The 21,565-nt window shown below is 47.8% G+C and overlaps 1 protein-coding gene and 1 long non-coding RNA gene across 4 annotated transcripts; one reads left to right on the forward strand and one right to left on the reverse strand.

Moving 5' to 3' along the window:
* Positions 1–3,328: 3,328 nt before the first annotated feature.
* F2r (coagulation factor II thrombin receptor) lies at positions 3,329–20,734 on the forward strand. The gene is made up of 2 exons (XM_050153846.1): positions 3,329–3,544; positions 17,551–20,734. The coding sequence occupies exons 1-2, from the start codon at positions 3,457–3,459 to the stop codon at positions 18,747–18,749; spliced, it is 1,287 nt and encodes a 428-aa protein (XP_050009803.1). The 5' UTR covers positions 3,329–3,456; the 3' UTR covers positions 18,750–20,734.
* LOC126508544 (uncharacterized) lies at positions 3,566–17,544 on the reverse strand. Of its 3 annotated transcripts, XR_007593870.1 has the most exons (4): positions 17,323–17,544; positions 14,765–14,858; positions 14,546–14,652; positions 3,566–12,182 (listed from the first exon to the last, which is right to left on the reverse strand). It is a non-coding gene; the product is annotated as an uncharacterized lncRNA (long non-coding RNA). The 3 variants fall into 3 exon arrangements; XR_007593869.1 differs by having other exon boundaries at positions 14,765–17,544; XR_007593871.1 differs by lacking the exon at positions 3,566–12,182 and adding an exon at positions 12,193–13,679 and having other exon boundaries at positions 14,765–17,544.
* Positions 20,735–21,565: the final 831 nt, after the last annotated feature.

Here is a 21,565-nt window from a genome sequence, read left to right on the forward strand (position 1 = left end):
GGTGGGGTGGGTTGGGGATAAGGGGGGACAGGGAGAGAAAAGTAAGAAGGGGAGGATTGGGGGAACTTGGGGAAACAGGAAGATTGGGATAAAGGAAGGTTGGATAGGGGAGCAGGGAAGCACATGACATATCTTAGTTAAGGGAGCCACCTTAGTGTTGGCAAGAGACTTGAACCTTGAGTGGCTCCCAGGAGCCCAAGGCGATGTCCCCAGTTAGTCCCTTGGGAAGCTGAGGATAGGGAACCTGAACTGACCCTATCCTATAGCAATACTGACGAATATCTTTCATATCACCATAGAACTTTATTATTTCAAGAGCCCTCTTCCTTCAGGGTACATTTCGTTGTAATATAACAGCTCCCCCAAAGCATCCTCAACATTTCCCACCATTTCTACAATTTGTGTGTGCTTATGCATGCTCATATACATGTATGAGAGTATGTGTGCTCTCACACATGCTCATATACGTGTGTGAGTACATGTGAAGGCCAATAAATAACCCCAAGTGTCATTCCTTAGGCTCCACCCATGTTTTTTGAGATAGGATCTCCTACTGGCCTAGAGTTCGCCAAGTACGCTAGGCTGTCTGGCTAGTAGGCTAGTCCCAGGATCTGCTTGTCTCTGCTTGCCTGCCTCCCCAGTGCTGCAATTACAAGGGCATACCACCCTAACTTGCTTTCATATACATTTGTTCTTGGGATAAAACTCAGGTCCTCAAGCTAGCCCTCCAGCTCCTCCAACCTTCTTAAAGGCTCTACAGGCCTGTATATATTTGTATGAGTGTCATTTATTGAATAGTATACAGAAACCTAACATTGATCGTGAAGACCACAGACACAGAGACCCTGTTTTCTCTATTTTTGTTTTCTACAGTTTCATTCCCAACAGCAAAATATTAAATGGAAAATTGCAGAAATAAAAGTTTTAATGTGATTCTAGGAAGGCGTGGAAAGCTTACTCCAGGGGCTGGATAGACAGCTCAGGGCTTAAGAGCACTTGTTGCTCTTGCAGGGTTCCCAGCACCCACATGGTGGGTCACAGCCAACTGTGACTCCAGTTCCAGAGAATCCAATACTCTCTCCTGAACTCTGTGGATACCAGGTATATACGTGGTGCAAACACACACGAGACAAGACACTCAGAAACATAAAATAAATCTTTAGAAACTTTCAAACCGACTCCACTCTACGCAGGGTTTTATGAATGAGTCGTCTGATCCTGTGTGCCCACAGTAGATACACTACACCCTTGCTAATAGCCAGCTCAGTTACCGTGTCTGTCCGAGCGTCCCAGTGCGTGTGACTAACTAACTCTCATTTTACTGAAGGATGATCCCAAAGCACAAGAGAGTGATGCACAGATAGCATGATGCATCAGGAACAGATTGACTCTGATACTAAAGGGCAGCCCAGGAGAGGACACAGGCGAAACAGTATCCTGGCTCTCCTGGCCTTCCTGGTCTGGCTCTCCTGGTTGCAGGCTTCCACAGGGAGGCTTAGACGTACCTCTCTAGATAAAGAAAACTATACTTCATATCTTTGACTGTCAAAAACAAACAAACACCCTGCTACTTGTTTTACTACTTTTCTGGATTTGGGGTATCTTACAATCAATTGGAGCATCTCTTAAAATTTTATGGTATTTGTTGAGTTAATTGCAGCATTTTGCTTTTTCTTGCCTGTGGTCCATAACATGATAAACCTAAAAACCCAAGGGCCTTTCAGAGAGGCGAGGAAACAATACCATGTTATTAATGTGTGCAGAATATGTTAATGGTTCCCATCTACTCTAAAACGTGCTTTCTCATGAGAGTCCAATGGGAAAGATTTTTTAAATAGCGTTCTGTAGCTGGGAAATAGCATAACTTACTGAGCAACCTATGAAGACGATGAGCAACAGCTCTTAGGGGGAGAGGGGGAGATGGGATTCTCTCTGGTCGTCTTTTCTCATTTGGTGGAAATGCTGGGGATTCTACTTGCAGAAATGATAGTCTTGATGCAATATTGTCCTTTTCAAAACCTTGGCTGGGGGTGCAGAATACCGCTGTGCTGGCTAGTTTTCTGTTTACTTCATAAAAATTGGAGTCATCTGAGAGGAGGGAACCTCAATTAAGAAAATGCCTCAGATACACAAGCCTGTAGGACCTTTTCTCAATTAGTGATTGATGTGGAAGGGCCCAGGCCATTGTGGGTGGTGCCATCCCAGGACTAAGAAAGCAGACTGGGGAAGCCATGAGGGGCAAACCAGTAATCAACACTCCTCCATGGCCTCCGTTTCAGTTCCTGCTTACAGGTTCCTGCACTGAGTTCATGTCCTGATTGCCTTTAACGATGAACAGTGTGATATGAAGTGCAAACCAACTAAATGCTTTTTTCCCCAAGTTGCTTTTGGTGATGGTGTTTCATCGCAACAACAGAAACCCTAGTAAGACAACCATTGTGCTTCAGAGTCCTGAGCTTTGATGCCTGGGGTCTGCGGCTCAGCTCTTTCAGCAACAGTCTGGCTGGGTACAAGACCAGGATCCATTTTCTGTTTTGTCCTTAAGTTTCCCCTAACAGACACTTTCTAAGCAAAATGAGATGCGGGCTCCTCCTTGGCCAGGCCTCAACCACGACGCCCCCCTCCCCTTTTTTTTGAGATCTGATGCTGGAATGTAGCCAAGCACTAACTGTAGGTTTCAGAACGTGGGAAGGACCCTTAAAATTCCGCAGTGCCGCCCCACCTCCTGCTTCTCTGCATCCTTGTAAGAGGCGCCCAAGCATCGCCCACCGCCCTGGGCTTTGGGGCTGCGGGGATCGCCGGGGAAGGCGGGGTTCGGCCGGCAAGAGTTTGGAGAACCTGAGCATGGGTACCTGTGGCTAAGCCCACTGGAGTGGAGGGTCAAAGGCTACACGTGACCCATCTAAGCTCGCAAAATAAAGAAAGAATTTAAAGAAATATCAAGCACTCTGCCCACACGTCTGGGGCCACCCTTATCACCGCAGCATCAACTTTTAAATGCATCTCCCCTAAATTACAAAGACAGAAATCACTAGCCAACTTTCAGCTAAACTCCAAACTTGGCGAGCGCGCGCAGACGCCAAGAAGGCGGGGAACTGGCGCACCACGACGGGACGGTCCCGGTCTGGCTCGGCGTCCCAGGAGGGTCATTGAAGAGGCCGCAGGCGCTTTCTGTGGACCCCGAGGGTGAGTCACTCCTAGACGCACGGCTCGGCCGCACCGGGGGTCTAAGCGTCTATCCGGTCGCTCGCGTTCAGGAGCGACGGGCTGCGGGCGCGAGCGGAGGCTACGAGCACGCGCAAGCCCGCGGGGCCCCGCCCCACGCCCCCGAACCGCCTCCAAATACTCCTTCGCGTTGCCGCGCAGTCGCCTCTGGTCGCCTGTGAGGTCCGAACGCGCTGCTCCGAAGGAAGCCGGCGACCGCGGGCGCCCGGCCGCGCGGGCAGCCTCGAGACAATGGGGCCGCGGCGCTTGCTGCTCGTTGCCGCTGGCCTCAGCCTGTGCGGTCCCTTGCTGTCTTCCCGCGTCCCCGTGAGCCAGCCAGGTAAGAGCTGCCGGCCGGTGCGCTAGTGGGGGGGTATCAGAAGTAAGGTTGCGCCTGCTTCGCGCGGGGGTACGCCTGTCTGCAACCCTGCCTCAGCTTCCCCCAGGAGCCAAACAGGCATTTGAGCCAAGATCTAGAGTTTCCCCAGACACATCCCCTTCCTGCCCCATCACGGCCGGTGCTCCTTTGGACTCGGTTTTGGGGAGTGCAGCCCGCAGGCCACTGGGTTTTAGATCCGGAGGAGGGGCCCAGGGCTCCGGAGCAGCCTCCGCCAGCGCATTTGTTGTTATTGTGTGGCCTGTTTTGCAAGACCACCTCCAGAAAGAAAGGGTCTCGTGAACGGGTGCTTTGGTTGTGAGGTGGAACCACTCCGGCTTAAGTTTTGCTTTGTTGGAACTCTCTTTTTCTCGCTTGATTTGCAAGGAAGGAAGGGTGGTGTAAAAGAAAAACCCATAAGCATTAAATAAAGACGATAAAGACTGGTAGTCCCCAGCTCGGCCTAGTACCCAGGAGGTGACGGTGATATCAGGACATAGGGGGTGTGGAGCGGGTGTCTTTGTTATCTGAACTTGTTCCTCTGGGTCGAGAAGAGGGACCCCTCCTAGGAATCAGGCTCTCCTAGAAACTATCTAGTCTCGGTTTTTCACAATGGAATTTATCATCTGTGGCAGAGAAGTTGCCTCCAGTACATTTGTTGTTAACCGTGTGTTTTAAGCATCCGCCTGCTTGACCAAGTAAATTCATTTGGTCAATTTATTTCATCAAATATTTTCTCTATTTCATCAAATCCTTTCTCCAAAGTAGAGGAGGCATTGCCTGTAAAGTTCCTAATTGGAAAGTTAGGGAAATGGTTTTGGATTTCTTCGTAGGGATAATGTGGTAGGAACCTCTAGTCGTGGCTTTCAGGCTGAAGAAAATCTAGTGGGTTTTTGTTCGGGGGGTTTTTGTTATCGCTGAAAGAATGTGTACTCCCATGCTCCCAAAGACCAGGATTAAGAGGTAACAAAGAGTAGGGTGTTGCGTGTTCTCTGTCCTTGCTTGGTGTGGGCTTGAGTGATGCTCCTGGGGAAAATGCAGTGCCCCAAACAGGGCCCCCAAGTTTAGCAGCAACTAGCCAGCCTGCCTGCCTGTGGGTAGCCATCCTCAATCATTTGTGGGGAGGAATGGAAAAATGCAGAGATTCCGTGTCACATAACTTTGTTACTCTCTCAGTTTTATTTTGGGACAAGCCTTTTGAAAATACAGACCTTGAGATTTGGGCAATGCCCAACCACCCCAGGCAGATCAGTGTTTCCTTAGTGGAGTCCTCATAGAGGATTTTGGGCACCTTAAGGGAGTGAAGTCAGAGGCCTCTTCTAAATTCTCTTCCTTATAGGAGGGATAGAAAAGCCCCAGCAGAAGCAGAAAGACTACTGAACAAGAGTTGGCTTATCCACGCGGGGTTCTGGAGACACTTAATAGGGAAGGAAGAAAGGGGATGAGAAGGAGACACAGAGAGAGGGAGGGAGTAAGGGGAGAGAGAGAGAGAGAGAGAGAGATGCGAGCAAAGTGGCTGGGCAGAATTCTTACCCACGTCGTTGCTTCCCACCCTCTTAAACAATCTCTATGTTAAGAAGAGGATTTAACCTCTTTTGCTGGTTCCAAAACCGAAGCCCGGAGAGGCTCAGTGACCTGCCATCAGGGAATGGTTATAGGAGCGGTCCGCCCACGTTGGGTGCATGCTGTAAGTGAACTCACAAATAAAATCAACCAAAAATAAATCTGCTTCTCATTACCACTGCATACCAGCAACTGTAAACGGTTCCTGTCCTGAAACACTGGCAAGTCCGACACTGTCTCCCCATCCTGAATCTTCTCTTGCTGCAGGAGTATCCACAAGGCTCCCTTCAGCCTTGCCCACCTGTCCCGGCTTTTCTCTCGGTTTCGGCATCTTGTCATTTCCTGCCTTGTCACTCTGTCTCGTCGCCCTTGCCAAAGTCATGAACTTCCGTTTATCCCCATGGTATCTGGGACAAATGTTCTACAGATATTTGTTGAAAAGCGTGTGAGCGCATTAAGCAGTTTACCCTCGGGGCAGGTAGTTTAGGTTCGATGACTTGTATTTATTAAAGAAGGAGAGTGTTAAAGGGTGAAGGGTGATGCTTGTGAAGTTTATAAGAGATAGAAGGTAAAAAAAAAAAATTAAAAATAAAAAGTTTGGAAATAGTTGATGGTAATTGTGGCAAAATGCATTGGTATTTCAGAGGCCAAGCCTGGTTCCTCAGCAAGAAGTGAGGGGTCCCTGTAGAAGACACACACACCCCCACCAGCACCCCTTTTATACGTTCTTCACTCTATCTTCCCTCGAGACTGTATGCCTTCTCTGGCTTCTTTCCCCGTGTCACCCAAGGTCTCTTGGCCTTCCCTCAGCTTCCTACGCCCCTTTACCCAGAACTGGTATCTGGATGTGCGCCTGTGCTAGCTGCTCCTGGCTGGCTGTCCTATGGACTCGCTCTTTTCAGAGCCCAGGACTTGTTGCTGTTCAGAACATCTCTTCCCATCCTCCCCACCCCCCTTACTCATGTCTCTTTTGCCCCTGTCAAACTGGAGCTTACCTGGGTTCTAAGCCATAATGGGGCTCCCGGACACCCGGATTTCTAACAACCTGGGTTGTATGTAACTCTCCTCATTTGGGGCCCACGTCCCTTTCTCCTGTCTGTCAGTCTGTCTGTGTCTTTTTGTTTATTTCCCACACCTTATCTCCCTCCTTATATTATTTCTTTCGATTGAGATGAAATCCTCAGAACATACAGTCATCCGCCTGGAAGTCTGGTGCAGTTACCACTTCCTTTGCCTTGTTCCAGCAGCTACCATCACGGAAGGAACCCTGGGACTCCTGTGAGAGTCAGTGCTTAGGCCTCCTTTCACCTGCCTTCTCCCACGGCCGGTTTGCTTTTTCTATCTGTGCTCTACCTCTTCTCAGGATTTCACCATCCACACGTGGCTGTGTTTCTGGGGACAAATCCATTCACTAGGATTCCTAAGCTCCCAGGATCTGCTTCCACGGGACCCAGTAGGAACACACTGTCACCAGGACAGTGTCGGGAACTGTGAGGTGTGTCAGACTTTGCTTTCTAAAGCCGGTCTTCTCTGGTTTGTGGCTTCTTTTATTCGGCTTTGCCCTCCCTCTTGGTAGAATTGTAGAGTAAACGGCACTCCCGGTGAGCCAGGTGATTTCCGGGATTCCTTCCGCAGGTTTGTCCTCCAACTGTGACCTTGCCATTCTCTGCCAAACCCACTAGAGTTACCAAGTTGGGGCGGGGGTATGCAAGCCTGTGCCAGCAGGCCCCAGTGATCCCACACACACACTCTCATGAACACACACACACACAGTCCTAGGATAACAGTCATATAAGAATGCCGCCATGGGAACTCATGCTTGGGCAACAAGCACTTTTATTCCGAGTCATCTCTCCAGGCCTGCCGGTTTTTTGAAGCAGGGTTTGCTGAGCAGCACAGGCTGGCATTAAACTCATAGTTCACCTGCCTCAGCCTACCAAGTGCTAGAATTACAGGCATGCGTCACTATGCCCCTGGTTCTGAAATGAAGGGTTTCGTCCTGCATCCTAAGGTATCCTACAAATCCTTTATAGCTGTGCATGCATCATTTGCTCTCGAAAGTAACCTCGCTGTCTTAAACTGCAGAACTAACCTGTGATTTGCGTGTAGAAAAACAAACCTGTGTAGCTTTAGGAAAGGACATTAGAGAACGTGTGTTCAAAGTTTGTGACAAATTGCTACTCGAGTTTCAGAGTACTACAGAAAAAGTGATTTTTTTTCCCTAACCAACCATAAGAATAAGAAATACATTTTGCGTTAGGCACACTTGGAGTGTATACAAGAACATACATGACACCCGTGTTGTATAACACATACAAAGCAGAGTTTGCCGAGACGCGCTCGCCTTTACCATGCGCTATCCTTTCTCCACACTGTTCCAGTTAAAATAAAACAAAACCCAACAAAACGCCTAGGAGGGTGGAAAGATGTCTCAGTAGTTAAGAATGCACAGTGCTCTTGTAGAGGATGGAACTGTGGTTCCCAGCACCCAAATCACAGCCGCCTGTGAGTCCAGCCCCAGGGGGATTAGCTACCCCAGGCCTCCGAGGGCACCCACACTCGTGCATACACCCACCCCACAGGCACGCAATACACACAATTGCAAATAAAAATAAATACTGTGAAAACTTATTGGAATCCTCCAGTTGAGGCGCTGCTCAGTTTCTACTGGAATTTAAACCTAGCACGTCTGGGACAGGGAATCGTCCCTAAAGAGCAAAATCACGGCCTTGCCAGAAGAGCCCGGCTTTCTCGGAAGGACCACTCTTGAATCTCTATCTTATCTAGGACCCATTCTTGCAGTTCAGATCCACTGATTGCAGAAGAACTGACGTAGGAAGACAGTGCAGTCTTAGAGGGGCTGGGGATCCCTGACTGTGAATTGGTCTTTACATCACTGTTGAGTCTAGACAGAGCTTTCCTGGGACAGGAACCTTGGGGATGGTGATTGAAGGCAGAGAACAGACCAGCAGGGATGAGGAAAGTCAAAGGTTAGGGAATCCCAGTGGCTCTCAGGGAGGCCTGTGAGCATCCCCTAACCCCACCTCTGTCTCCTGCCTCCAGGCACCATAGGTAAGAGCCTGACAGACTTGTGTGCACATCCCTGTGCCTTGGACACACCATAATGACTTCCTGTAGCTGGCCTGCCTGAAAACCCCAGGGTGTGCCAGACAGACAGCCTCCAGGGCATTCTGCCTTGCACCCTGCCTTACTGATTTAAAGATTTGATTGTGGGGTCTGGCGAGAATGGTGTTCAGTAAGTAAGAGTACTTGCTGTGCAAACAGGAGAACCTGAGTTCGAGTCACAAGCACCCAGCCTCAGCATCCAATGACAGAAATAGGAGAATCATGAGAGCTCTCCGGCCAGTCTGCCTGTCTAGCCAAAATGGAGAGCTGCCTGTTCATTGAGGAACTCTGTCTAAGAGCAACACCGCAGAGAGCAATAGATAATGGCTCTCGATGGCCTACTCTAGGCTCTACGTGCACACACATGGTTGCCCTTACATATACATGCACATACACACCTATACACACATGCAGAGGTTGTTTTTCACTGACCATCTGTGGATGTTTCTCTGTTTCCCACACATGTCTGTGAGGGCTGAGTCGTGGACAGGGGTTGGTACCTAGCCAAAACCATGAACTCCAGAATTCCCAAGCAACGGGAAGACTTTGTCCCCAAAATAAACATAAAACACCTGAAAAATAAAGGACAGGATGGGTCATTGTGGTCAAAGGGTATTAAGTCTTGATGTCTAAATTCAAGTCTTGGCTTTTCCACTAGCTAGCTGTATGATCTTGAATAGTTAGCTTCTCTGTGCCTCTGTATTATCATTTATAAAATAAGGTTAGAATGTTTATCTCACAGACATGAGGTAAAGGCAGAAGTGTCTGGTATGGAGTGGGTATTCAAGACGTGAGGGTTTGTGGGTTTCTCGGCCCACATACCAATTTCTTCATGGTCTTTAAAATGTTAGTACTAGGCAGTTGTGGTAACACTGACTTCTAATCCCAGCACTCTGTAGGCACAAGTATGCAGATCTCTATGAGTTTCGGGACTGCCTGGTCTACGTAGCAAGTTCTGGGCTAGCCAAATGAGACCCCGTCTTAAAATAATAAATCAAATGTCATAACAAATGATTTCTATAAATGTAAAGCTGTGTTCATAAGAATATTTAACAGCTTTCCCCTCCCTCAGAACTAAGACAAAAGAAAAACAGAAACAAAAATACTTCTGTTTAGGGCTGGAGAGATGGCTCAGCAGTTAAGAGCATGTACTTCTCTCGTGGAGGACAGCTTTGACTCTCAGTATCCATGTCAGGTGACCCACAACTAGGTCTAGGGAAGGCATCCTCTCATTCACCTACGCACACACACAGAAACACACAAGACACATGCACACATGTATGCGCACACATAATTTTTAAAAAATGTTTTTATTGGCTTTTCGAGACAGGGTTTCTCTGTGTAACGATCCTGGCTACCCTAGAACTCACTTTGTAGACCAGACTGGCCTCAAACTCACAGAGATCTGACTGCTTCTGCCTCCCTCCTGAGTGCCGCGATTAAAGGTGTCCACCACCCAGCTACCTAACTTCATTCTTAAATGCAGGATGTGAGGATGATCTGTCCAAGAGGACTCCATTAGCCTGAGCCTCACCACAGCCGATTTATTGGCTCTGGAATGGCTAGGGGATGTCCCCCCTCCCTCCCTCCCTCCGCTGTGTGTGTCCCTCCCAAGACTATCTCCCTGCAGGACCTTACTTGAAGAAAGAGGACTGGTATTTGAGTAACAGCACTCCCTGCCACCTCCAAACAGTTCTCAAGATCTGTCCTTAAATATATTACTTTATTATTAAATAGAGATATAAATTTTACAAGTATATTAAATACACATCCTTAAATCCACACACAGCCCTAGATATCAGACTCCTTTCCCTTAAATGCGACATCATCAGAAGAAGATAACAAACAATTTCTTTTTTATTTTATTTATTTATCTATTTAATTTTGTTTTTTTAAGACAAGGTTTCTCTATGTATCTCTGGCTGTCCTGCTGGAACTCACTCTATAGATTAGGCTGGCCTCGAACTCACAGAGATCCGCCTGTCTCTGCCTCCCTGAGTGCTGGGATTAAGAGAGTGCTACCACTGCCCTTCTTAGAACAATTTCTTGATGTCACCCACTAGGTGAAGTGTCCAGGCTTCCCTGGTTGTCTGTAAATGCCTATTGGTACTATGTGCAGATCAGAATGGAAGAACTCCGCCGCTGACTTACCTCTGTGCCTTCCATCTTTCATCTACAACTGCTACTCACCTCCTTCAGTCCTGGGGACCAAACTGAGGGACCTCATAACCCCACCCCTTCTGATTGCTGTTTGTCAAGGAAACTGGCCATCTGTCCTGAAGGCTTCCTTAACATCTGCACCTGATTGGCTGCGGTTGAGCAGGCTCCTCCTACACAGACATCCGCATCATCTCCATCATCATTTATTTGATGAGCAAAGCCATCTTTGGGAGGCCACAGGGTTTTGACCCAATGCTAATAATACTCAGAGGTTTTCAAGGTCGCGTTGTACATTTCCTGCTCCAGATCTGAAGGAGGGCATTTCTCTAGGGGGCCTGGCCCTTGCCATGGGAGAGTGGTTTGAGTTGAAGGGAGTGAAGCATTCTAGAGAGGCTGCGGTGTTTTGCTTGACAGTCTGTTTTTGCCATGCGTTTTTCTTCTAGCCTTCTCCTCCCCCGTCATTCCATGTGGCCTGTGAAATGCAGGCCACAGTTGACCTGCCCTCATGGGAATCTGGACAACATCCTGAGACTTCAGCATAGCACGTGAACCCTGGAGCAGAACACTGAAATCCCAGGATTAAGGGGACAGTGAAAGAGTGTCTAGTCACCGGCTGCTTCCAGCCAGATCGCAGCAAAGTCAAAAGAGCCATTGCCTGACACTAATTTCAGGTCTCTAAATTAGTCTGTGTTTAAGCTAGTTAGCAATGTGTTGTGTTCAATCTCGAAACCAAAGCCCAGAGTGTTGGTAAACAATGGAGGGTTAGGAGTTCAAGGCTTACCTCAGCTACATAGTGAGTTCAGGGCCTGCCTAGGCTACGTGAGTCCTTGTCTCAAAACCATAAAAATAATGTCAGAACCAATCGGGGGCTTCCGAGGAACCTTCATTAAGTAAAACTTACCAAGACATTTAAGAACCAATTTTGAACCTGTGCTGCTTTCTCTGTGAAACCAGAACTTAGCTTTTCCTTAGCAGCAAAAGGCTGGGTGATTCAGAAGAGCTTTGGCCAGCTCATAGACACTTCTTCCCCTTTGGCCTCTGAGACGTGTAGGAAAATCGAAGTAGGCAAACTGAAATACCAGTGTGAGGGTCTTGAGCGTGCTGGAAGAATCTAGCCACTAGGCCTGGGTTGTGTTACAGTGACGCTGATATGCACTTTCTCTGGCATTCTCTAATTTCGTAAAACCTAGCATATCGAATCTGGTGGGAAGAAAGGGTGACTGACGCCTTGGGCCGTGATGTTTAGTTGAGGGATTATGCATTCGTCCCTGTTCCAGACTGTAAATACCATGTGTCTCCTGAGGTATAGTGTATATCTCCTGTGATAAGTAACCAGGCTGCAGACAAAGGACATGCCGGGAAGGGCACGTCCGAAAACAGTATCGGCAGAGCTACTAAGCCCAGAGACGGTTTTGTTTTCAGACCAAGGGACAGCATTCTACCCTCTCAGATGAGTGATTTCAAGCTGTGTCCCTCTTCCAGTGCCATGTGGGTTCCTACAGTGTGTGTGTGGCGGGGGGCACGTTTGAATGCACCCGCTTCCCCTCCGTCCGTCCAGGCTCATGGAACTGAGCATCAAGGCATTTCCCGTGTGCCCATGCTCAGCCGTGGGTTTCTGGCCTTAGCTTTTGTAAGAAGTTCTGAGCCATCTTCCATCGTAGCTGTGCTTCCTGCTCTGGCGGGTGTCCAGGGGTCCCGCCATCTCCACGTTCTCGCCGACACTTGTTATTGTTCAGTCTTCATCAGAGTCATTCTAACGAACGTGAAATGATAAGTCAGAGTGGTTTAGGTGACAGCTAGCAAGGCTAAGCATTTTATTACACACCTTTCGGGCTTTTTGGTATTATCTTTGGAGAAATGCCTTATTTAGTTTCTGTGGCATTTTTTTAAAACAACTTGTTTTCCTGCTAACAAGGGACTGAGCTCCTTATATGCTTTGGACAGGGATCCCTTGTCAGTCAGGGCGTGCACTTTGCAGTATTGTCTCTCTTCTGTAAGGTATCTCTAACTGATGGCACCTTCGCTGTATGGGGCCTTTGTTTTCAGCCCACTCTGTCTATCTGCTTTTGTTGCCCACGCCTTTGGCTCAGATCCACGAAGCTTTCACTCTGATTTCTTATCAGAGTTGCATAGTCTCAGGTATTTGATTTGAGTCTTTAGTCCAGTTTGAGTTAGCTTTTCTATATGGGGATAAGGGGGAAGGGGTTTTTATTTTATTCATATTTTATGTGTATGGGTGTTTTGCCTGCGTGTATGTCTGTGTACTAATGTGCACAGTGCCTTTGGAGGCCAGAAGAGGACATTGGGTTGCCTGGAACTAGAGCTAAAGATGGTTGTAAGCCACCTTGCAGGTGCTGAGAATCGAACCCCGGTCCTCTGGAAGAGCAGCCAGTGCTCTTAATGGTTGAGCTGTTGCTTCAGCATGATTTTATTTTTATTCCAAAGATTAGGTTAGAGAACCTTCCAGTTCCTTTTGTTCATTGCATTTCCCCCTTCTTTTCTGGTATATCTGAAACAAGGTCTTACTCTGCAGCTGGGATGATTCATAGCAGCCAGGTTGGCACGAGATTCTCAGTTCTCCTGGTGCAGTCTCCCAAGGGCTGGCATTGCGTGTATCTGCTAGTGTGCCCAGCTTCCTGTCCTGGAACTAGCTCTTGTAGACCAGGCTGACCTTGAACTCACATAGATCCGCCTGCCTCTGCCTCTTACAAAAGCTAAGGCCAGAAACCCACGGCTGAACATGGGCACACGGGAAATGCCTTGATGCTCAGTTCCATGAGCGCTGGGATTAAAGGTGTGCGCCACCACCGCCAGGCCTTTCCTGTTTATCTTTAGCATAGATTGTTTGTATCTACCTTTTGAGCGTGACCCAAGTGTTGACCAAAACCTTGAGCAGAGGCTGGGTGTGGTGGTACATGCCTTTACTCCCAGTGCTCCAGAGGCAGAGGCAGGTAGATTTCTATGAGCTTGGGACCAGTCTGTTCTATATAGCAAATTCCAAGCCAGCCAAAGCTAAAAAATGTGACCCTGTCTCAAAAGAAAAGTTTAGAGCAGAATTTGCACTGGAATTTGGACTCCTTATCTAAAACTTTCCTTCCTGAAATTTTTTCCTAGTGACTGTGGAACTTGTGACCAACCAACTACGCAATATGACCTCCTTCTTTGAATTTATTTGCTAGGGGTTAGGGGATGCAGTAAACTTTGAAGACTGAGCGAGAAAGCCCAGAGGGTCAGAGAAAGCATGCTTAGACTTTTGACAGGTATCCAAAAAAAAAAAAAAAGAGAGAGAGAGAGAGAGAGACAAAAGGAAAAGTTACAATTTGAATTAGAACTCAGAAAAGTGGGGAGCTTCAATGCTGCTGCTGCTACTACACAGCCAGAAGGTCTGTAAATTGTTGCACCCCTGCACAGTAGAAGGTCAGTAAATGGCTGCACCCCTGCACAGTAGAAGGTCAGTAAATGGCTGCACCCCTGCACAGCAGAGCTCTGTAAATGGCTGCACCGCTGCACAGCAGAGCTCTGTAAATGGCTGCACCGCTGCACAGCAGAGCTCTGTAAATGGCTGCACCCCTGCACAGCAAAGCTCTAATGCTTGCACCACTGCACAGTAGGGCATTAGCCATGAGGGATGGCTTCTGGGAAGGGTACGTACCTCATCTCACTAAAGGGATAATTATTCCCCCCATCACCTTAGCATGTCTTTCAGCTTTCCTGGGTAATGGCCTCCTGGACTATCTGGTGATTGACAGGCCCAGATGGATTGACTCTTCAGGGAGGAGACACTAGTAGATCATCTTCTCATCTTAGGACCAGATCAGGATGTTATCTCCACTCGGGGCCAGAGGGAGAACTCAAATTCCATTCTTTTTACAGGAAACAGTAGCTTTCCCTTAATGGGCTTCAGCAAACCCCTGACACCTTATTATATAGTGTTTTAAATCTTGGGGTTGAAGGGGGACAATTGGGAAGTTTCCCTTTCTAGTGTTAGCCAGGAGAAAGGAGATGGGGGTCCATTCTAGATGACTTCCAAGGTGACTAATTCCTACCTTAGATACCTGACATTCCCCCTCTCGAGATTTAAGATCACTTAGGAGATGGGCTGGGAATAGGACTTACAAGGGTTTAGGATCTCCACCCGTGATGACTCTCAGGCCTTGGAAGGCGATAAGGGAGCTCGGCTAGACGGTGTTGGACTGCAGGAGGGCCACATGAGTACTGGCAGGCTGTGAAAGAGAGGAGATGAAATTAGGACAGCAGTTCCGTACACAAGATCCAGAGATTGATTAGATCACTGCTAGGATTATAATAGATGAAACCCATTTCCACCATACAAACCCAGATCAGTCCCAGAGCTCTTCACCAGGAGCAATCAGTGGTGGTGCCTTGGACTGGAGGTTCAGTCACACTTTCATGTACAGCTTCTAGGCATCTGTGTAAAAGGAAAAAGATATCAAGAATCCAGATGGGGACAGATGCCCTGAACCCTTCTGGCATATGTGACTTGAAGCAAGGACAAAACTTGGCCATAGAACTAAGAACATTTCCAGCTCTGAGAATTTCCTGCCTGCCGTCCCCACAGCTCTTAGAACAGTGCACACCGAAGTGCCTTCCTTCCTGTCTATGCAGCACTCCGCTAAGTGCCTGGGAGCCTTCAGGGATCCAAGCTGTTTCCCTTCACTCCACCCCGGCTAGCCTCGGCAGATTCTCCAGGAGACAGCAGCCATGAATCTTCTCATCTAATTTAATCCGACATCATCTACCTGGACATAGAATCAGAGTTCTCGGTTTAAAGGCTCAGCCCCATTATCGGAGGTCTGTCTCAAACCTCAGGTCCCTGAGCCTGGACCTCCAGAACTCTTGACCAAACAGTCTGTGTGTTAAATGTTCCCATGACTTCTGCTCGGATTCTATAATCTGCTAGGGCAGCTAGCTCCAGGAACCTAGAGGAAGACTTCACCTGTTCTTCCCATTGATCATAAATGATACTACAGAAGATGCTAATGAATGAATAGGCGGGGAAAATACACAGGGTGAGATGAGCAGAAGGGCAGGAGCTCCCCTGCCCACCTTCCAGCCTTGCTTTGGCTTTCACGTGACCATCCTTGGTCCTGAAGCTGTGTAGAGACCACTAACCAGCAGTCAGCTCATGAGCATACAAAGGTATTCTTATCCTGGAAATTCCGAGAAGCTCAGCTCATTTAAGTCAGGAATTGGGACAAAGGGCAAGTACTCTTTCCAGGTTGTCACAGACACTGGCATCAGGTCTCTCTCAAACTAAAAATCATTGGGGAGGGGAAAACCCAACACCATCCTCTCTTCCAAAACCCACCCTTCCTACGTGTTCTGTTTTCTGTCCTGTGATCTTGAGTACCTTCAGGGCATTGATGGGGTGTCCAGCAGAACCTTAGTTTTAGCCTAAGAAGATTTTCCCTGCAGGACCCTACAGCTGTGCAGAAGCAGAACTCACCACTACATTACATCGTGCATCTCAGAAAGTGTGTTTTCAAGAAAGTTCTTGTTGTGGAATGTTCCTATACTGTGTTAACTGTGGCCACTAGAGCTGAATGGCCATTAGCTAGCCAGAAAGAGGTTAGGCAGGACTTCTGGGGACAGAGCTCTGGGAAGAACAAAGGACAAGTTGCCTGCCCAAGGCAGAGGGAGCAAGACATGCAGGAGGAGATGTAAAAGCCACGAGTCATGTGGCAACACGTTGGTGAATAGAAATGGGTTGATTTAAGTTATAAGAGCGAGCGGGACAAGCCTAAGCTGTAGGCCAAGCTTCTGTAATTAATAAGTTTCCGTGTCATTTTTTGGAGCTGGTGGCCCAAAGAAAAACCCATCTACAGGTTCCACTAAAGAAAACAAAACCAAGGCTGAGATTTTCCTGCACTTGTCCAGTTTTAAGGTTTACCTCCTGCAACTTCCCAGAGAGGCACAAACAACCTTGAGCACAGAGACCTCGTCCCGTTCCTCTGTGGTTCTTGTTTGCACTTCTCAGTTCCCTGACACCCAGCAGATGTAGGATTTTCGCAAAACTCTTCGCAAAGAAAAGCTGTTGTCTGGCTGGTGACGTCACTTTTCTCTATCATTTCAAGTGGATAATTTTTATGGGTGACTGGGCTAAGGAGGTGTATATAGCTGAGCTTTTATTTTGACATCTGGTTAAACCACCAAAGAGTCTGGTTGGGCAGGTATGCACCTTGAGGCATATAGCGTTCTAGAAGAAGGTCATGGCCTGGTGCAAGTGGCCAAGGATGTCTGCTGCTAGATGGAGCTGCTGGGCAAGGAAGCAAGGTGACAGGGGTGTCACTGGGTGACAGGTGCCTCCTGACTGTGTGAAGTAACCTGAGGGCCTGTGGACCTACACAGGAAAGACGTTGAGGACATCTGTTTGTAAACAAACTAAGATAGAGGAAAACTACTGCCATGTGGACCTCAGTCATTGTTTCGGGGAGCCCTGGGCCCTACTCTGAATGGCCCCCATTCTGTGACCTATAGGAATTTTTCTCTGCTTTCTATGTGGATTTTTTTGCTTTGGGAGAGGTGAATTTCTCTAGATGGCTCCAACTAGCTGGGGAAGGAAAGAGAAGCCATAGAAGTTGGAAGAAGTGAGCTGTATGTTTAGATGGTTTACAACAGGGAAGAAAGCACCTATCGAGGGCTGGCGGAAGGGCTCAGTGAGGGCAATGGACACCAAGCCTGACCACCAGCGGTCAGTCCCCTGGGTCTACACGGCAGGAGAGAAGCAGGCTCCCCCTCCACGTGTGGCATTGCCAGCTCTCTCCCACCACACCAAGCAAATCAGTAAAACGTTAGGGGGGAAAAGCACCATTTGCTCTTCCATGGCAAGTGAGGTCTGCAAGGTAGATTGATCTCTGAGTGATTCTGCTCACCTTTGTCCTCCGGGGAGCAGGGTATTAGGAGTTAGCTTGTATCCAAACAGAACGTTGCACCATACTCTAAGATAGAAGTACATTCCCTAACACAGTCCATAGTCCATCTGCGCATGACCTGAACCTGGCCACATGCTCCCTGGAGAAAACTACAAAGCCAACCAGCGTACTCGGCTTGGCTCCTTGGCCGATGGATTCCGCTCACTTTTTCCACGTTTTCTTTTTCAGAACCCGAGACGACAGAAGTCACTTTGAACCCCCGCTCGTTTTTCCTCAGGAATCCCAGCGAAAATGCCTTTGAACTGGTCCCCCTGGGGGATGAGGAGGAGAAAAATGAAAGTGCCTCGCCCGAGGGCAGGGCAATCTACCTAAATAAAAGCCGCTCTCCTCCCACCGCACCTGCTCCCTTCATCTCGGAAGATGCCTCGGGATATCTGACCAGCCCCTGGCTGACACTCTTCATCCCCTCGGTTTACACGTTTGTGTTCGTCGTCAGCCTGCCTCTGAACATCCTGGCCATCGCGGTGTTCGTCCTGAAGATGCAGGTCAAGAAGCCGGCCGTGGTATACATGCTGCACCTGGCCATGGCTGACGTGCTGTTCGTGTCCGTGCTCCCCTTGAAGATCAGCTACTACTTTTCCGGCAGCGATTGGCAGTTCGGGTCGGGCATGTGTCGCTTCGCCACCGCAGCGTTCTACTGTAACATGTATGCCTCCATCATGCTCATGACGGTCATAAGCATTGACCGCTTCCTGGCGGTCGTGTACCCCATCCAGTCCCTGTCCTGGCGCACCCTGGGCCGAGCTAACTTCACTTGCCTGGTCATCTGGGTGATGGCCATCATGGGGGTGGTGCCTCTCCTCCTCAAGGAGCAGACCACCAAGGTTCCGGGGCTCAACATCACCACCTGCCACGACGTCCTCAATGAGACCCTGCTGCAAGGCTTCTACTCCTACTACTTCTCAGCCTTCTCCGCTGTTTTCTTTCTGGTGCCACTGATCATTTCCACCGTCTGCTACCTGTCCATCATCCGGTGTCTCAGCTCCTCTGCAGTGGCCACTCGGAGCAAGAAGTCGCGGGCTTTGTTCCTGTCCGCTGCTGTGTTCTGCATCTTCGTCGTCTGCTTTGGGCCCACCAACATCCTCCTGATCGTGCACTACATGCTCCTCCCCGACAGCCCCGCCACGGAGACGGCCTACTTTGCTTACCTCCTCTGTGTCTGTGTGAGCAGCGTGAGCTGCTGCATCGATCCCTTGATTTACTACTACGCCTCCTCCGAGTGCCAGAGGCACCTCTATGGCATCTTGTGCTGCAAAGACAGCTCCGACGCCAACAGCTACAACAGCACCGGCCAGCTGATGCCAAGCAAAATGGATACCTGCTCTAGCCACCTGAACAACAGCATATACAAAAAACTGCTAGCTTAGGGGAGAAGGAGTGCTGGAAGGTTACACAGAAAGGGCTGGAAAAGTGGACAGCCCGGGGATCCTGTTAGTCTCTGGCAAGCGCTGTATTTACTTCGCCACCTAGAACAACCAATGTCTGATCTGCATGCCTACTTCCTGCAAGTGCCATCAAGCGTAGTTACCAGAAAGGTAATGGGGACAAAAGATGTCCAGCGTTGCCAGTACTGCCATAGTAACCAACTGTCCCTTCTCATATATCTAGGTGACCTGAATATATAGGCGTTATGCACATGCGTATTTGCAGTGCAGTGTGGAATCGGCGCTTTGACACGTTTCTCGTTTATTCCCTAGCAGTTACTATGGAAATAATCTGATTCTCTGACTTACTAAGCAAAGTCTGGTTTGGTGGATGTTAGCACTGAACAGTTAAAGGTGTCCAGTGATAGGGAAGGAGTTCCTAGTTCAGACTTAACACAGCTTTTACACATATATATTTCCAATTATTTGATGGTAATGTTTAAGCAATAGAAGGATGAAACAGTATTATCTGTGTAGGGGAAGATCTGGTGCTTCTCATCTTGAATACACCATAGTCGAAGAATTACCAAAGCAGTTAGAAAGTCCATTTTGATATGTGTAGCATTTTTGTAATTTACATACTGAATACATGGACCAGGATTGAGTATGAGACCCACCAGGATCATAAGAAACCTTTCAGAGCAGCCAACCCCAGGAACTAGGCACAGCCTCCTCCATGAGATCCTCTGAACAGCTGATACCCAGTCAGCTGTGAACTGACCATATCTGTTAGAAACTGAGCAGCTAGGATAAGACATCTTAGGAGGGAAATAACCACGAGAGTCGTCTGCGCATCTGAGGAGCAGAGAAAGGGGTGTTTATATCCAGTAGCTGTCGTGCAAGGCTGGCTCTTGCACAGACACACCTACGTGCCCTGGGCACTCTGATGGGAACTGGGGCTGCAGACTGACTGACAGCCAGACGTTAGCTGAGTCCTGCCTTTGCTCAAGCAAAGCAGATAGCTGACGTGTGGTCAACTGGATGTAAGCACTGCAGATACACCATTGCACAGAGAAGTGTGCTCAGCCAGACACCACCAGGCGTATTTCACAAAAGCAAGGCCTAACAGCTAAACAGCTTTGAAGATCTGAGTTTCTGCTCCCAGTAGCTATAGATTAGGATACAATCACAGCTTAAGGTGTATATTTTTAAGAAATAAGCCCTTCAGTCAACAATAACTAGACACTATTTATTTACAAATGTTTTTATTAGAAATTACTCAAATAAGCCAGGCATTGTGACATACATCTTTAATCCCAGCATTTGGGAGGCAGAGGTAGGCAGATCTCTGAGTTCGAGGCCAACCTGGTCTACATGATGACTTCCAGGCTATCTAGGGCTACATAGTGAGACCTCCGCTCAGAACAATAACCATATCAAAATGAAACAAAAAAAAACACATTTTTTCAAAAGCAAGAAAACACAAAAAATTTACTTATAAGGTCAGTCTGTTTTTTTTAAAAAATGGAAGAAAATGAAATTAAGACTGAAATGTAAGAAAATTATCCTGTATTTTTCTTGAGTTAATTAAATTATTTTAAAAGCATTTTTTAATGTCACAGTGACTAATAAGTATATAAAATCCTCAAGGCTTTGACACAGTAATTTGAAAATTAATTTGAAATATATACTTTTCCTGATTTAAGAACTACGTTGGCATTTTAAACAAATAAAAGAGAGTAGAAGGACTAAGTTTATTTAAGAGAACGAAGTATTTCCAGGTAGTGTAGACTAGCTTCCATGAAAGCCCTGCAGTTGTACTGTTAACTCAGTTACTGTCCTGATTATCTACATCACTGACTCACTGTCTGGGCTCTGTCTGTGACTTACAAAACTATTATTCCTGTCCTTGTGAACTTTGATGTCACTGTTTCGTGTTCACTCTTTTTTTTAAAGGATTACATAACATTAATAAACATGAAAACGTGCTTGGTATCTGTCTGGAATAGTTTATTGTTGTGGGACCTGGCGGGCGAGCACACCAAAACACTCTTTAGTGAATAGGTAAGTGTTTTAGGGTGGCGGAGCTGGGGTTTCAGGGTGAGCAGGGGATGGGGAAGCTCCCCAGAGGCTAGAGGTTAGGGAGAGCCCTAACCATTCAGAAGCAGGCACAGGCAATAATGTGCTAATCCCCTCTACATGACCTCCAACCCCTTGCTGGTGCTTCCCATTTGCATGCTGTGTGTGTGTGTGTGTGTGTGTGTGTGTGTGTGTGTGTGTGTGTGTGTGTGTGAAGCCAAATCGCCAAATCATCATGCCATTTCCATACATGTATACAGGGTGCCTTGATCACATCTGCACCCACAATCTCCCTTACCCCTTCCCTCCCTTGCCCTCTGCTCCACGGCCACTCCCCTTTTACTGTCAGGTCCCTTTCCCCTGGAAAAAAGACCACCCCTGAGCTCAGCCAGATGCCAATAGCGCCAGGTGATACCCCTTGCAGACAGCTTCTCTGGGCATGGAAAAGGGCTCTAGGGAACTAACGGGGGAGTGGGGAGGAGAACTCAGCATGGTCTTTGCAAAGATTCATTGGATGGTTATCTTCCTATTTTTTAATCCTCTTTTTGGAACATTGATGATTCTAATGTTGAAAACACATTGGGTTCCTCACTTGCCATGAGCGGCCATCTGCACTAAGAAGCATTCCTCGGCGAGAATTCAAAGAGGTGCTCAACCTTGACAATTGAAAATCAATGAAAAGTCTTCAGTACAGTGTTTATGGATTCACAGTTGATTTTTAAAAATATTGCTTCATCTAA

The sequence above is a fragment of the Alexandromys fortis genome, unplaced genomic scaffold (genome assembly GCF_014885135.2).
Source record: "Alexandromys fortis isolate MF-2015 unplaced genomic scaffold, M_Fortis_MF-2015_v1.1 scaffold_79, whole genome shotgun sequence".
In the NCBI taxonomy this organism is placed as follows: domain Eukaryota; kingdom Metazoa; phylum Chordata; class Mammalia; order Rodentia; family Cricetidae; genus Alexandromys; species Alexandromys fortis.

What these genes read in the sequence shown, in the direction of transcription:
- F2r (XM_050153846.1), top strand. Translation starts at nt 3,457, where the DNA reads ATGGGGCCGCGGCGCTTGCTGCTCGTTGCCGCTGGCCTCAGCCTGTGC. An exon ending in CGTCCCCGTGAGCCAGCCAG is followed by an intron (nt 3,545 to 17,550) that starts GTAAGAGCTGCC and finishes TTTCTTTTTCAG; the next exon opens with AACCCGAGACGACAGAAGTC.